At 44.5% G+C, this 12,353-nt stretch overlaps 1 protein-coding gene across 6 annotated transcripts in view; it reads left to right on the top strand.

The window, feature by feature from the left end:
- The window catches only part of VPS13B (vacuolar protein sorting 13 homolog B), a 999,042-nt gene that overhangs the window by 700,403 nt on the left and 286,286 nt on the right, over positions 1 to 12,353 (top strand). For all 6 annotated transcript variants that reach the window (XM_075920306.1, XM_075920307.1, XM_075920304.1 and 3 more), the window contains one exon: positions 1,551 to 1,694. In XM_075920306.1, coding sequence (XP_075776421.1) covers positions 1,551 to 1,694 — 144 coding nt within the window. The remainder of the gene's footprint in view (positions 1 to 1,550; positions 1,695 to 12,353) is intronic.

Here is a 12,353-nt window from a genome sequence, read left to right as displayed (position 1 = left end):
TCTACCTACGGTACATCGATGACATCTTTATGATCTGGACGCATGGCCAAGAAACACTGGAGATATTCCACAGAGATTTCAACAACCTACACCCCACCATCAACCTCAGCCTGGACCATTCTACACGAGAGATCCACTTCCTGGACACCACAGTACAAATCAACAATGGAAAATTAGACACCACTCTCTACAGAAAACCCACCGACTCATACAGTTACCTACATGCTTCCAGCTCCCATCCAGAGCACACCACACGATCCATCGTCTATAGCCAAGCCCTTCGATACAACCGCATCTGCTCTAATCCCACTGACAGAGACCAGAAGCTTCAGGATCTCTACCAAGCATTTATAAACCTCAACTACCCACCCGGAGAAATAAAAAGGCAAATTGAAAGAGCCAGACGAATACCTAGAAACCATCTACTTCAAGACAGACCCAAGAAAACCAACAATAGAACACCACTTGTCATCACCTACAACCCCCAACTTAAACCTGTCCAACGCATTATCAATAAACTACAGCCTATATTGGAACAGGATACCATACTCCAAGAGGCTCTGGGAGACAGACCCATAGTCTCCTATAGACAACCACCTAACCTCAAGATGATTCTTACCAACAACCACAGGACATAGCACACTAATACCAACCCTGGTACCTTCCCTTGCAACAAACCCCGTTGCCAGCTTTGTCCACATATTCATTCTGCTGATACCATTATTGGACCTAACCAAGTGAGTTATAAGATCAAGAACACATATTCCTGCGCATCCAGAAATATAATCTATGCTATCATGTGCCGAAAGTGTCCGTCTGCTATGTACATTGGACAAACATCTCAGACACTTCGCCAAAGGATTAATGCCCACAAAACAGATATCAGACAAGATCACAAAGAAAAAACAGTTTCTTGCCATTTTAACCAGAAAGGACACTCTCTCAATGACTTAACCACCTGCATTCTGCTACAAAGACCTTTTACATCTGCACTTGAAAGGGAATCCTCTGAACTGTCATTCATGTTAAAATTCGACACTCTCCAAAAAGGAATGAACAAACACTGGAACTATCTTACCCATTACCAAGATAGCTTCCCCAATTATCACCTCTAATACCATTAACTCACAAACATCCCACTCTCCCCACCTCTAATATCATCAATTCACAGACACTTACCTTCCTTCCTTCCCTCCCACCCCCCTCCTGTTCTGAAATGTGATTTGTCCTTTTCATATGTGTTCATTTTTTTAAATTGTATCCTCTGGTATATATGGTTGTGACTATTTTCTTCCACTATTTGATCTGAGGAAGTGGGTCTGGCCCACGAAAGCTCATCATCTAATAAACAATCTTGTTAGTCTTTAAAGTGCTACATTGTCCTGCATTTTGCTTCAGCTACCCCAGACTAACATGGCTACATTTCTATCACTATTGTAACATGGTGTAAATGTCTTAAATTGGGTATAAAAGAGAATTGCAGTATAGTCGTCTTTAAAATGTAAATTATCTGCCTACCAGCCAGTTTCTGACATGTTTTTTCTTGACAGGATATTTTAGTGTGCGGACATTCTTTGGAGGTGAATATGACCACAAACCTGGACTTCTTCCTCAGCGTAGCTCAAGTACGACTTCTACAGCAGCTAGTACAAGCCAATTTGATTGGACTAGAGCCTTCTGACAAGGTCACTGAGGTAGGTTATATAACCTGTTTTCTTTTAGCATTACTCTGGCTCACATCAGACATTTATGTTGTTTGGTGGAAGAAAAAAACGTGTAAGTAAATGAATTATTCACATTATTGTTTATCAAGCTTTACGTATACTGTAGACCACTGATCTACAGTGGTTTCACACAGTTCCTCAACCAGGGGATTCTCTGCCAGTCAGTATGAGCTTTCAGGGTCCTCTTAAATCACTTCAATCCTTTTACCTTGTGTAACAGGACAGAGCACAAGTGAAGATTTCACCCAATTTTTATGTAAGTGCTGACTCTGTTTGATACTGTACAGAACACAGACGAAGAGATAATTTCTGCCCCTTACACCTTACCTGCTAAATAGACAGTGTATAATGTACTGGGAGACCGAGAGGAAGGGTCCACATATGAGATCCTCATAATGAGGTTGGCTTTTCTTATAATACAAAAAGTATTAGGCTTCTCTTCCAAATCTGAGACAAGATAATGTAGCAGTGATCTGCCAGGTTTTTAAAGAAACAGAAGTCTTTGTTGTCTAACAGACATGTGATGCATTCTGGATATAATTTATGTTCTGGAGAGAGTCCACATGTGAATTGCCAATAACAAAGATAGGCCCTCATCCTGTTGCTTCAAGCAATACTCAGAGCTCCACGGGCATATAATGTTGAAATGGACCAGGTGAAAGTCTGTCATTTCACACTTTTTAATGATTCACAGCATGAGGCAACTGGGAAACTTTTTAGTTCATGTTTCTTGTTTAGCATATTTTGTTTCTCTTTAGAGACACCTGGATAGATCACATGTAACCGAGTAATAAGCAGAGGTCACTAATAAAAAATGCATTTGTGCAGTCTCTAAAATGAAGGAGATGAGGGAATACCTTGAATTTCTTGAGGTTATAGCTTATAAGAAATGTAAGTGTTTTACCTTCTGTTCATCCCCTGCTAAACACAATGGGAAGACTTGCCTTGAAATGCATCTGACAGAGTTTTTGTTAAGGATCTGTCAAAGACAGTTTACATTTATGCTGAAAAATTAGCTTGTAACTGAGGTTGTAGAACACTGGAGTTTTCTAAGAATATGAGACTATAGTCTAAAGCAGCGGTGGACAACCTGCAGGCTATCAGGTTAATCTGATTGCAGGCCATACGACATTTTCCCAACGTTGACTGTTCATAGGCACTGCTCCCCACACTCCCAGTAGCCATGGTTCTCTATTCTCAGTCAATGGGAGCAGAGAAGGCAGTGCCTGCAGACAGTCAACATTAACAAAACGTCTTTCAGCCCACAGCTAGGTTATCCTGATGGCTCGCATGTGGGCCACAGGTTGCCCACAACTTGTATAAAGCAATAAACATTTTTAATACTTCAGATTTATTTGTATAGTAGTGCTTTTCCTGTAGATGGTGAATTCTTCAAGTGTCTCCAGGTGAAGATTTGGAGACTTAAAGGTCTTCCTAGAAATATTGCATAATGGAATTGTTTTGGAGCAGATAATGGAACTTTGGGGGCTTGTTGGGAACTAGATTTCCTGTAGTATGCAATGTCCAGTTGATTGTAAACTTTCTGTGGCTAGCAGGGATCCTGCCTCTCATATGTTGAAAGAAATGGTCGATTTGGAAGCAGGAAAAGGAAAAAGCCTGTTCATATGGCAGGTCTTAGACAATGACATTGACTTCACATGCTCATTCCCAGGCTTCCTTTCTCAGGTTTCCACCTTTAAACCTTATTCAGTTCAGACCCCCTTTCATTATCTTTATCATGCCTCCTTTATATGCTGGTTGTAAATACGTTTTGGTTATCAGAAAGCTAATTTTGGTAGTATTTTTAATGTATCTCATGCATCTGGAGTAATATTGCTTCACCACTATAAAAGATAAACTCACAGTTTGTTACTTAACTTTCATGCAGTTTTGGGTGTTCTTGGGATATTATGGTCTGTGAGATGGACCGATTAAAGACGGGAATAATCATTGATCTAATTATTGATGAAGATTGCCACAGCTTTTGCTCAAGCTATTATCGTCTTACATCTTGACAACTGAAATCTCCTCCTTTCTAGCTTTGAGCCACCAACCTTTCCTTCCAAATATCAGTAGAAAAGTTGCTTATCTTCATGACTCATTATTCTGATACCACCATCCTTGAATTATGTTCATCTGCTGGCTCACCTTTTCCCGTGTTACTTCCTGTGCATGGGAATAACTTTCAGTAAGCTTTTCCAGATTCTCTGCCTTATCCTCTTAATACATTTAAAGGCAGAGACGCAGTGGGGTTAGCTCCCAGGCCAGGAGCTAATCCCGCTGCAGCTCCGCAGTTTCCCCTTCTTATTGACTAATCAACTTGTCAATAGAAATTCCATTGACGAGTTGATTAGTTGATTAAATGCAATTTAACATCCCCACTCAAGATATCTCTCAATTCAACAGGTGTATGCATTGTATTGTAGCCTGGGTTCAACCATGGTTGTGGAATGAAGACCTCAGTTGTAATATGGATTGTTGGTTTCTTTTTATGATTGCCCAAGCCTAAAGATAGCCAACCTGATTGTGTTAAATTTTTCAGCATCTTTTGATGTCATTGAGATGGTGTTGCGTCTGGATGATCTTGTTTGAATGGACAGAATTCATTTCAGTTCCTCCCTCTCTAAGGGTATGTCTAAACTACAAAGTTAATTCGAACTAACAGCCGTTAGTTCAAATTAACTTTGATAGGCGCTACACTAGCGCTCCGCTAGTTCAAACTTAATTCGAACGAGTGGAGCGCTTAATTCGAACTAGGTAAACCTCATTCTACGAGGACTAACGCCTCGTTCGAATTAACTATTTCGAATTAAGGGCTGTGTAGCCACTTAATTCGAACTAGTGGGAGGCTAGCCCTTCTCAGGTTCCCCCTGGTGGCCACTCTGAGCACAACCAGGAAAACTCCTCTCCTCTCCCCCAGCCCCGGGACCTTAAAGGGGTAGACTCTGGCCAGATGGCACTTTCCAGAGACAGCCCTGCCAGCAGTCTCTGCCCCTGACCGAGTGGCCGCACGATGAGCCAGGCAGCCAGTGCCAGCGAGCCGTCCCCCGCCCAGTCCCCCAGCACCCAGGAGCAGGCCAGGGGACGTAGACAGCGCGCGGCCTCCTGGACTAGTGCGGAGGTCATGGACCTCATTAAGGTTTGGGGGCAGGCCCTCAACCTCCATGATCTCCGCACTAGGAGGAGGAACACGGCCGTCTATGGCCGCATAGCGACTGCCATGGCCCAAAAGGGACACAGGCGCACCCAGGAGCAGGTGCGCCTGAAAGTGAAGCTGACACCTGCCCCTACTTCCCCGCCCTTGACCAACTCCTGGGGGGCAGGGCGGTCCGTACCAGCCTGGGAGGCAGCGAGCCGGGACCGGAGGGCCCTGACCTGGGCACACCACAGGGGCCACCGCCAAGTGTTCCGGCACTGGAATCAGCAGGGTCGGCCACGGAGGCCATACCGGGTAAGTGTCCCCTGCCTGGGGGGGGGGAGGTGGGGAGGAAGACCAGGGACCGTGCGCGTGGGCCATGCCTCCCACGGATCATACAGACACCTGTGCACATGCGAACATGTGCCATGCCACCCTTGGGCAGGTAGCTCCAGCTGCGTGACACCCAGGCTGTGGCCCAATAGACACATGCGTGTGTGAAGAGACCTGACACGCTCCCGACCCCGGGGCAGGACCCAGCAGGATGCTCTCCCTTCACATGCCCCCCTACACAGAGGCAGGGGACACCTCTCCCCTGCCCCAGCCACACTATACATGGCATAGGGATATGGGTGAAGTCTTGGGGCAGCTCCCAGGCCCGGGGAGAGCCAGATATCCTGACCACGGCCTCTGTACAAACACAACAGCTCTGATGGTGCAGGGCACAGTTGCCCTCACGTCACAGGGGGGTGCTGGGCATCATCCACTGTGTCCCCAGGGAGAACTGACAACGTCTCTCCTTTCTCTACAGCTGCACCAGCTGCTCGTGCAGAATGCACCATCCCACCCAGGACATGCTCCCGCACCTGCGGCCTGCTCCGGACCACCACCACAGAGCAGGATTACTGGGACCGGCACCTGGGGGCCCTGCGAGCCCTGAACCGCACCGTTGAGGCCTGGATGCGGGCAGACCTGCAGCTCCGCCAGGAGCAGCTGGCTGAGGTCCGAGGGCTGAACTCAAACCTGCAGGCCCTGCTGCAGAGCATGGTGCCCCATGCCCGTCCTGCACCTGCTGCCCCCCCAACCACTGTCCCTCCTCCTACTCCTGCCACCTCTTACTCCTCAACCTCCACACGCTCCTCCTCCTCAATGTCCACACCCCCCCACCTCACCCTCCGCACCCTCCACCCCATCCCCCCGGGGACGCTGAGGCCCCCTCCCTCGCCGGGAGGCGGTTAGCCCAACGAGACCCCCACCCCTGATCCCTGAGTTTCTCCTCCCCCTCCTTCCCCTTGCTTCCCCCTTCCAGCTCCCTCCTCCCAGTTTTCCCCCTCCCCTCTCCCACCCTCTCTCCTCCTTTCCCCCGTCTCCTCACAGTTTCATTCCTCCTCCCCAATTGTGTTCAATAAACAGAGTTTCTATTTTTGAAAATACGTGTCTTTTATTTGACATCCGGAAGGGGGACTAGGGAAGTGGAAGGACAAGAGGGAGGAATGGGGCATGAGCCCCAGTGGGGCAGACCGGGGAGACTGTTAGCACTCCTCAGGGTGGAAGCTCTCCCATAGGGCCCCCTGGATCCTGACATCCCCTCAATGGTCCTCCCGGATGGCAGCCTGCAAACAGTGCAGCCAGCCTGCCGGCAACGTGTCCATGAGATGCAGCAGAGTCCCTGGGAGCAGGTCTCGTTCCATGTTGCAGAGTGCCGTGGTGCCCCGGGTGAGGGCAAGCAGAGCACTCCGAGACACAAATGCTTTGCTGTCCCACATCGAGGTAGACCAGCAAGTGGGGAACCCTTAGAACTGTCTGTCCGGGGTGGGGGTTGGGTCCCTTTAAGCACAGCCCTCGGCTAGCCTGAGACAGCAGCTCCACGCTCTAAGTCCTAATCTGATGCCCTGCCGGCACTGCTTCTGGCCATCCTTAACCTCGGTTCAGGGTCCACTCAATGTGGACATGCTAGTTCGAATTAGCAAAATGCTAATTCGAACTAGTTTTTAGGTCTAGATGCACTAGTTTGAATTAACTAATTCAAATTAAGTTAGTTTGAATTAGTGCTGTAGTGTAGACATACCCTCAGAGAGCCAAGAAGTAGAAATGGGCAATTGTTTATCTGCCGTTAGAGCCCTAATGTGGAGATTTTCAGGATTCCATCTTGTCACCCTCCAATTCAATGTCTGTGTAAGCTACTAGGGGAGGCTGAGAGACTGAGCTGCAGTGTCATCAATATAGTGCTGATACTTATCTACTAAGAAAATATACACTATTGATGTTACCTGATTGACTTTATTGGAGGTAAACTAGCACATACCATCAATGAAAATTGGGTCTCATTTTTATCAAACCTGGATCCAATAGTTTCTTTAAATTCCAAATAACTCACCATGATCAAAATGTGGATGAGAGCAAACTATAACTAAAAACTGGAAGTGATGCTTATGGTAGGGAGAAGCAGGTAGAGAAACAAGTGGCACTTGCACTGTTAGATACTGCTCTCAGAGGGTACATCTACACAGTAGCATGTACCTCAAAATAAGCTACACAATTTGAGCTATGCAAATTGCGTAGCTTATTTTGAAATTTGGCACTGTCGACACCACACTGATTTTAAAATAAATCCCTGTTCTGACATCTTCCTTACTTCTCGTGAAACAAGGTTTACAATAAGCCAGAATAAGACACCCATTATTTTGAATGTATTTCGAAATAACGGGCTTGCTGTTAAAATTTGCAGAATGCTATTTCAGGATAACAGTTGTTATCCTGAAATAGCTCTGCTGTGTAGTTGTACTCAGAGTTAATATCTTATTTACTGTGTTTTCTTAATAGATGATGCAGAAAAGGTGGCTAGCAGCCTGTTGGAGTGCATGGTGGGTGATGCTATATTGGGAAGTTTTAAGCACCAGCAAAAATTAGGAATAATACTGAAGGTTCTAAAGAGTTTCGGTATATGGACAGAAAACAAAACAATGGTAGTTATCTTGTTTAAAAGCAAGCTAATAATTCCAAAAGGAAATAATCCAAAGCAGAGACTCTTTGGATACTAGGGAAGCAATAATACTAGTCCTAGAGTAATAATGAACAGTAAGTCACACATGATTTTGAAATAAACTGTAGAAGCAAGAAAGGGCTTTTCAGTTTAGGGCTGCAAATGTAAAAATCACACTCTAACTGGGAGATAATGGGTTTTTTTCTTCTGTGTAGGGCTCTGATGTAGCTATATCTGAAATATTGGTATTAGTCTCTTCTTTCCCTAGTCACCCATAAAGGGTTAATCTTTTGCACTATAATTTTAGAGGCAGGACCACACCTGTCAATCACAGCTAATAGGGCATTCTTCTATCTTTTTTGTTCTTTATTAGTAGTCACACTCCTTTAGTACCACAGCATTCCTCTGTGTGAGATGCATGCCAGAAGACTAAGAACATGACTAAAAAATGCTTCTCTTGCTCTGCTCCTCTCTCGTGCCATTTAGAAGCCTGTATTCTTCCACAGGTAAGGGGGCCTCTTCTATCTGTGCCTGTTATCTAGGGCTAAAGCAACCTCCTCCAGCAGCAAGCCCTTTGAAGCATTTTACAAACTCGAATTTCAAAGAAAAATAAATGTTTAGGGGATATGGGAATTGATTTATGAGGAAAGATTTTAGAGGTGAACATGCATAGTTTGGCTGAAAGATGACAAAGGGGAAGAGTGGGGCCATAAATCTGCAAATATTTGAAGGGTATAAACACCAAGGAAAGGGTGGAATTATTTAAGGTTGCAGAATGGATTTGAACTAGCAATTGTGTAATGAAATAAAAGAAGAGGATTATTTAAAGATGACTTTGAGGGGAAAAAGCTTCATGAAACCAATGTACTGAGCTGCTAAAATTATCTCTTAAGGGAAGTGATAGAAGACCTCATGATTTATGATATCTAAAACCTGACTGACCAAACTTTTGAAAATAAACCATAGAAGATGGCCATGCCCTTGCATGAAAATTGATTAGAGGGCTCTAATACACATTTTTTATTTCTAATTTCTTTATTAGGTGTTCAAGGAAATCCATCTTCACCTAAATTTCAAGCAATAATTTTCACAACAGATCAGATTTTATCTATAAAGACAAAGTAATGTTAGAATTAGTGACATCCATTCTCTGAAGGATAAAAATGATTAAACACCTAAATCTTTTTTTTTAAATGAACAATAGGGCTTGAGTGTATTAAGTCTACCTGGTGACAGTGGATTTAGCAGCAGTAATTAGTTTGTTACTCATGAATATCAATCATGAGTTACTCATGAATATCAATCATTGATGCTGTTGCAAAAAAAGCAAATATGATTCTAGGTTGTATCAACAGGTGTGTTGTAAGCAAAACTCGTGAAGTCATTCTGCCGCTCTACTCTGCACTAGTTAGGCCTCAGCTGGAGTACTGTGTCCAGTTCTGGGCACCACATTTCAAGAAAGATGTGGAGAAATTGGAAAGGGTACAGAGAAGAGCGACAAGAATGATTAAAGGTTTAGAGAACATGACCTATGAAGCCAGGCTTCATGAACTGGGCTTGTTTAGTTTGGAAAAAAGAAGATTAAGGGGGGACATGATAGCGGTTTTCAAATATCTAAAAGGGTGACACAAGGAGGAAGGAGAAAATTTGTTCCTCTTGGTTACTGAGGACAGGACAAGGAGTAATGGGCTTAAAGTGCAGCAGGGGAGGTTTAGATTGGACATTAGGAAAAAATTCCTAACTGTCAGGGTGGTCAAATATTGGAATAAATTGCCAAGGGAGGTGGTGGAATCTCCCTCTCTGGAGATATTTAAGAACAGGTTAGATAGACATCTGTCAGGGATGGTGTAGACGGAGCTTGATCCTGCCTTGAGGGCGGGGGGCTGGACTCGATGACCTCTCGAGGTCCCTTCCAGTCCTATTATTCTATGATTCTATGATTCTATGATAGAAAACCCACTTACAAAAGTATCATGTAAGTAAGGAATAGCAAGGAATAGCAAAAGTCTGCGTTTTGTAACCAGTGTTTAAGAGCAAGTTAAATGTTTATATTTTAATTAAATAAAAACATATTTTAAGGGGGGAGAGGGAGAAACCACATCATTATGGAAGTCAAAGATGGAAGTACTCTTTGATCAGTGTACTCTAGATAGCATCCTAGAAAAAAAGCTTTTCATCATGAAAGTAATTTAATCTTCTTGTGCTTCTCCATATCTCTTAACCCATTTTTCCCTCACAAATTTTCATTCTTCTACAGTATTCTTCTCATTGACTAATCCATATATGTCGTCTTTCCTACTAATATCCTGATTTGTCTGGAATTGCACTAGTTCTGCGCAATTATTAGAGGACTTCCCTGATATTTTCCCCACAATTGTAATCATTATGTACATTCTTCAGTTTTCTGCTCAAACAACAAAATATAGTGAAGGAAATTGATCTTTTCTATGAAGCCTGAAGGTGTTCTTTGGTATTAATTAGTTTTAGATGGCAGCAGAAATGTCCTCTTTTTAATTATATTTGATAATCTTTTGAAACAGAGTTAGAGCTAGAAAGATTATATTTGTAACCATAAATCTTGTTTCTATTACCATGCTATTTGGCTGTTCTTGTGTTATTCATAGATTAAAATTCATCCCAAAAGGGATCATTGTGATCATCTTGTCTAATCATCTGTATAACACAGGCTGCAGAATTTGATGAAAGGTACAGAATTTGCCCCAGGGGGGTTATCTGCATCCCTGTAGGACAGACTAAAGCATTGTATAGCAAATTCAGTAGTTCCTATATCAAGCCTATAACTTCTGATTCTTCTTCGAGAGGCATCCCTGGGGATGTTCCACATTAGGTGCTGAGCATCACAGCGCCTCTGGACAGATTTTTGCCTAGAAGTGCATTAGCGGGTCACGCATGTGCAGCGCGGCAAGCGCACAGGGCTTCCCTGGTACCAACGCGCATGCACTTCCCCCCCCCCCCCTTCAGTTCCTTTCTACCATCCCCGGCTTCGGACGGAACTCGGCAGTGCTCTCGCTGAACTTCTCCTCATTAGTTAATTCTTTAGATTAATTCTTTGTTGCTAGTTCTATTGTTTTTACTGTTGTTATTTTAGGGTTAGTGTTAGTTTAAAAAAAATGAAGGAAGAAGGCGGCTCAGGTCTCGAATCGCCTTCAGAGCCATATGCCGGCATGGGCTCACCCGGCTTCAAATACTGTGTGCTCTGCAATAACGTGAGACCTGCCGCTGATGGGCATGATAGATGCGTCAAATACTTGGAGCACTCTCACGAACAGAAAGACTGCCCCCACTGTGCTAAGCTAAAATTGCGAACACTCAAAGACAGGGAGCTCAAACTTAAAATGCTCCTCTCCGATAAAGGCAAGCGACATGCCTCTGGCCCAGGCTCTGAGCAGAGTAATATATCTATCAAAGATAAGCCTAAGCCCTCCAAGAGAAGGGCAAGCTTGTTGCCTCAGCAACCCCTAAAGAGTCACTCTGAGGGGAAAAAAGTCAGGCCATTCAGATAAGAACCATCTGAGTATGTTTGATGGCCCAGGTACTTCAGGCGAACAGCCAAGGTAATAAGCCAAGGAGTGCTACAAACGCTGCCCTCACAGAGGCAACAGGCCACCCTGTACCTGCCTCAGTTACCTTGGTACCGCTGACCATCACGGATGATCCACTGTTACCTCAGCCTCTCCCTACGGTACTGAGAAAAGGACTAGAGCAGCCATTCAGCACCGCTCCTGCCCCTCCGTTGCAAGGGGCAACAGCTCTCCCTCAGAGCTCTGGGGAAGCAGCAGGCTTCTCTCAGTCAGCGCAGCCTCCTGTAGAACACAGTCCCTTTATCACCTATAGGGAGACTAAAGATCTAGAGATCGCTTCAACACTTCACTCTCCTATTTTGAGTGAAAATAAATACCTGGATTCGCTACTCTCCAATGAATCAGACTCACTCTCCTACCTCTCAGGAGAAGAGGGAGAGAAATTCTCTGCTTTCTCACCTCAGCTTTGTAATTTTGACAAACTTATCCCCAGAATTTACTCTTATTTTAACACCATAATACCCAAGGCCCAGGTGAAGCACTCTGAGTCCATAAAGAGCCCATTTAAATAAGGAGGGCACAACTTAGGTGTACGATCTGTTTACCCATGAAAGGTTCATTTCAAGGTATTGTCCTGAATTTTTTTTTAATGATTTGCTCATTTCTCCAGTTTCATCTGCCTTTGTCTCTTACATTTTTGAATAGCAGAGGTTCAGAACATATAACTACACATTTTGAAGCATATGGTTACTGAACCCTATGGTTTTATTAAAAAGTTTATATCACTCATATGCCAGTACAGGCAGTCCCCGAGTTACGCGGATCCGACTTACGTCGGATCCGCAGTTACGAACGGGGTTTGCTGCCCGTCTTCCTTGTCTGCTGAGACGGGGAGCAAAGCCTCTGAGGATGCCGGCAGCAGGACAGCTGCGGCGCGTCTGGGCTGTCCGCTGCCTGCGTGCTCCCTG

The sequence above is a fragment of the Pelodiscus sinensis genome, chromosome 2 (assembly GCF_049634645.1).
Source record: "Pelodiscus sinensis isolate JC-2024 chromosome 2, ASM4963464v1, whole genome shotgun sequence".
NCBI classification, from domain to species: domain Eukaryota; kingdom Metazoa; phylum Chordata; order Testudines; family Trionychidae; genus Pelodiscus; species Pelodiscus sinensis.
Note: the sequence above shows the minus strand (reverse complement) of the source record. Positions and strands in the feature narration are given on the sequence as shown.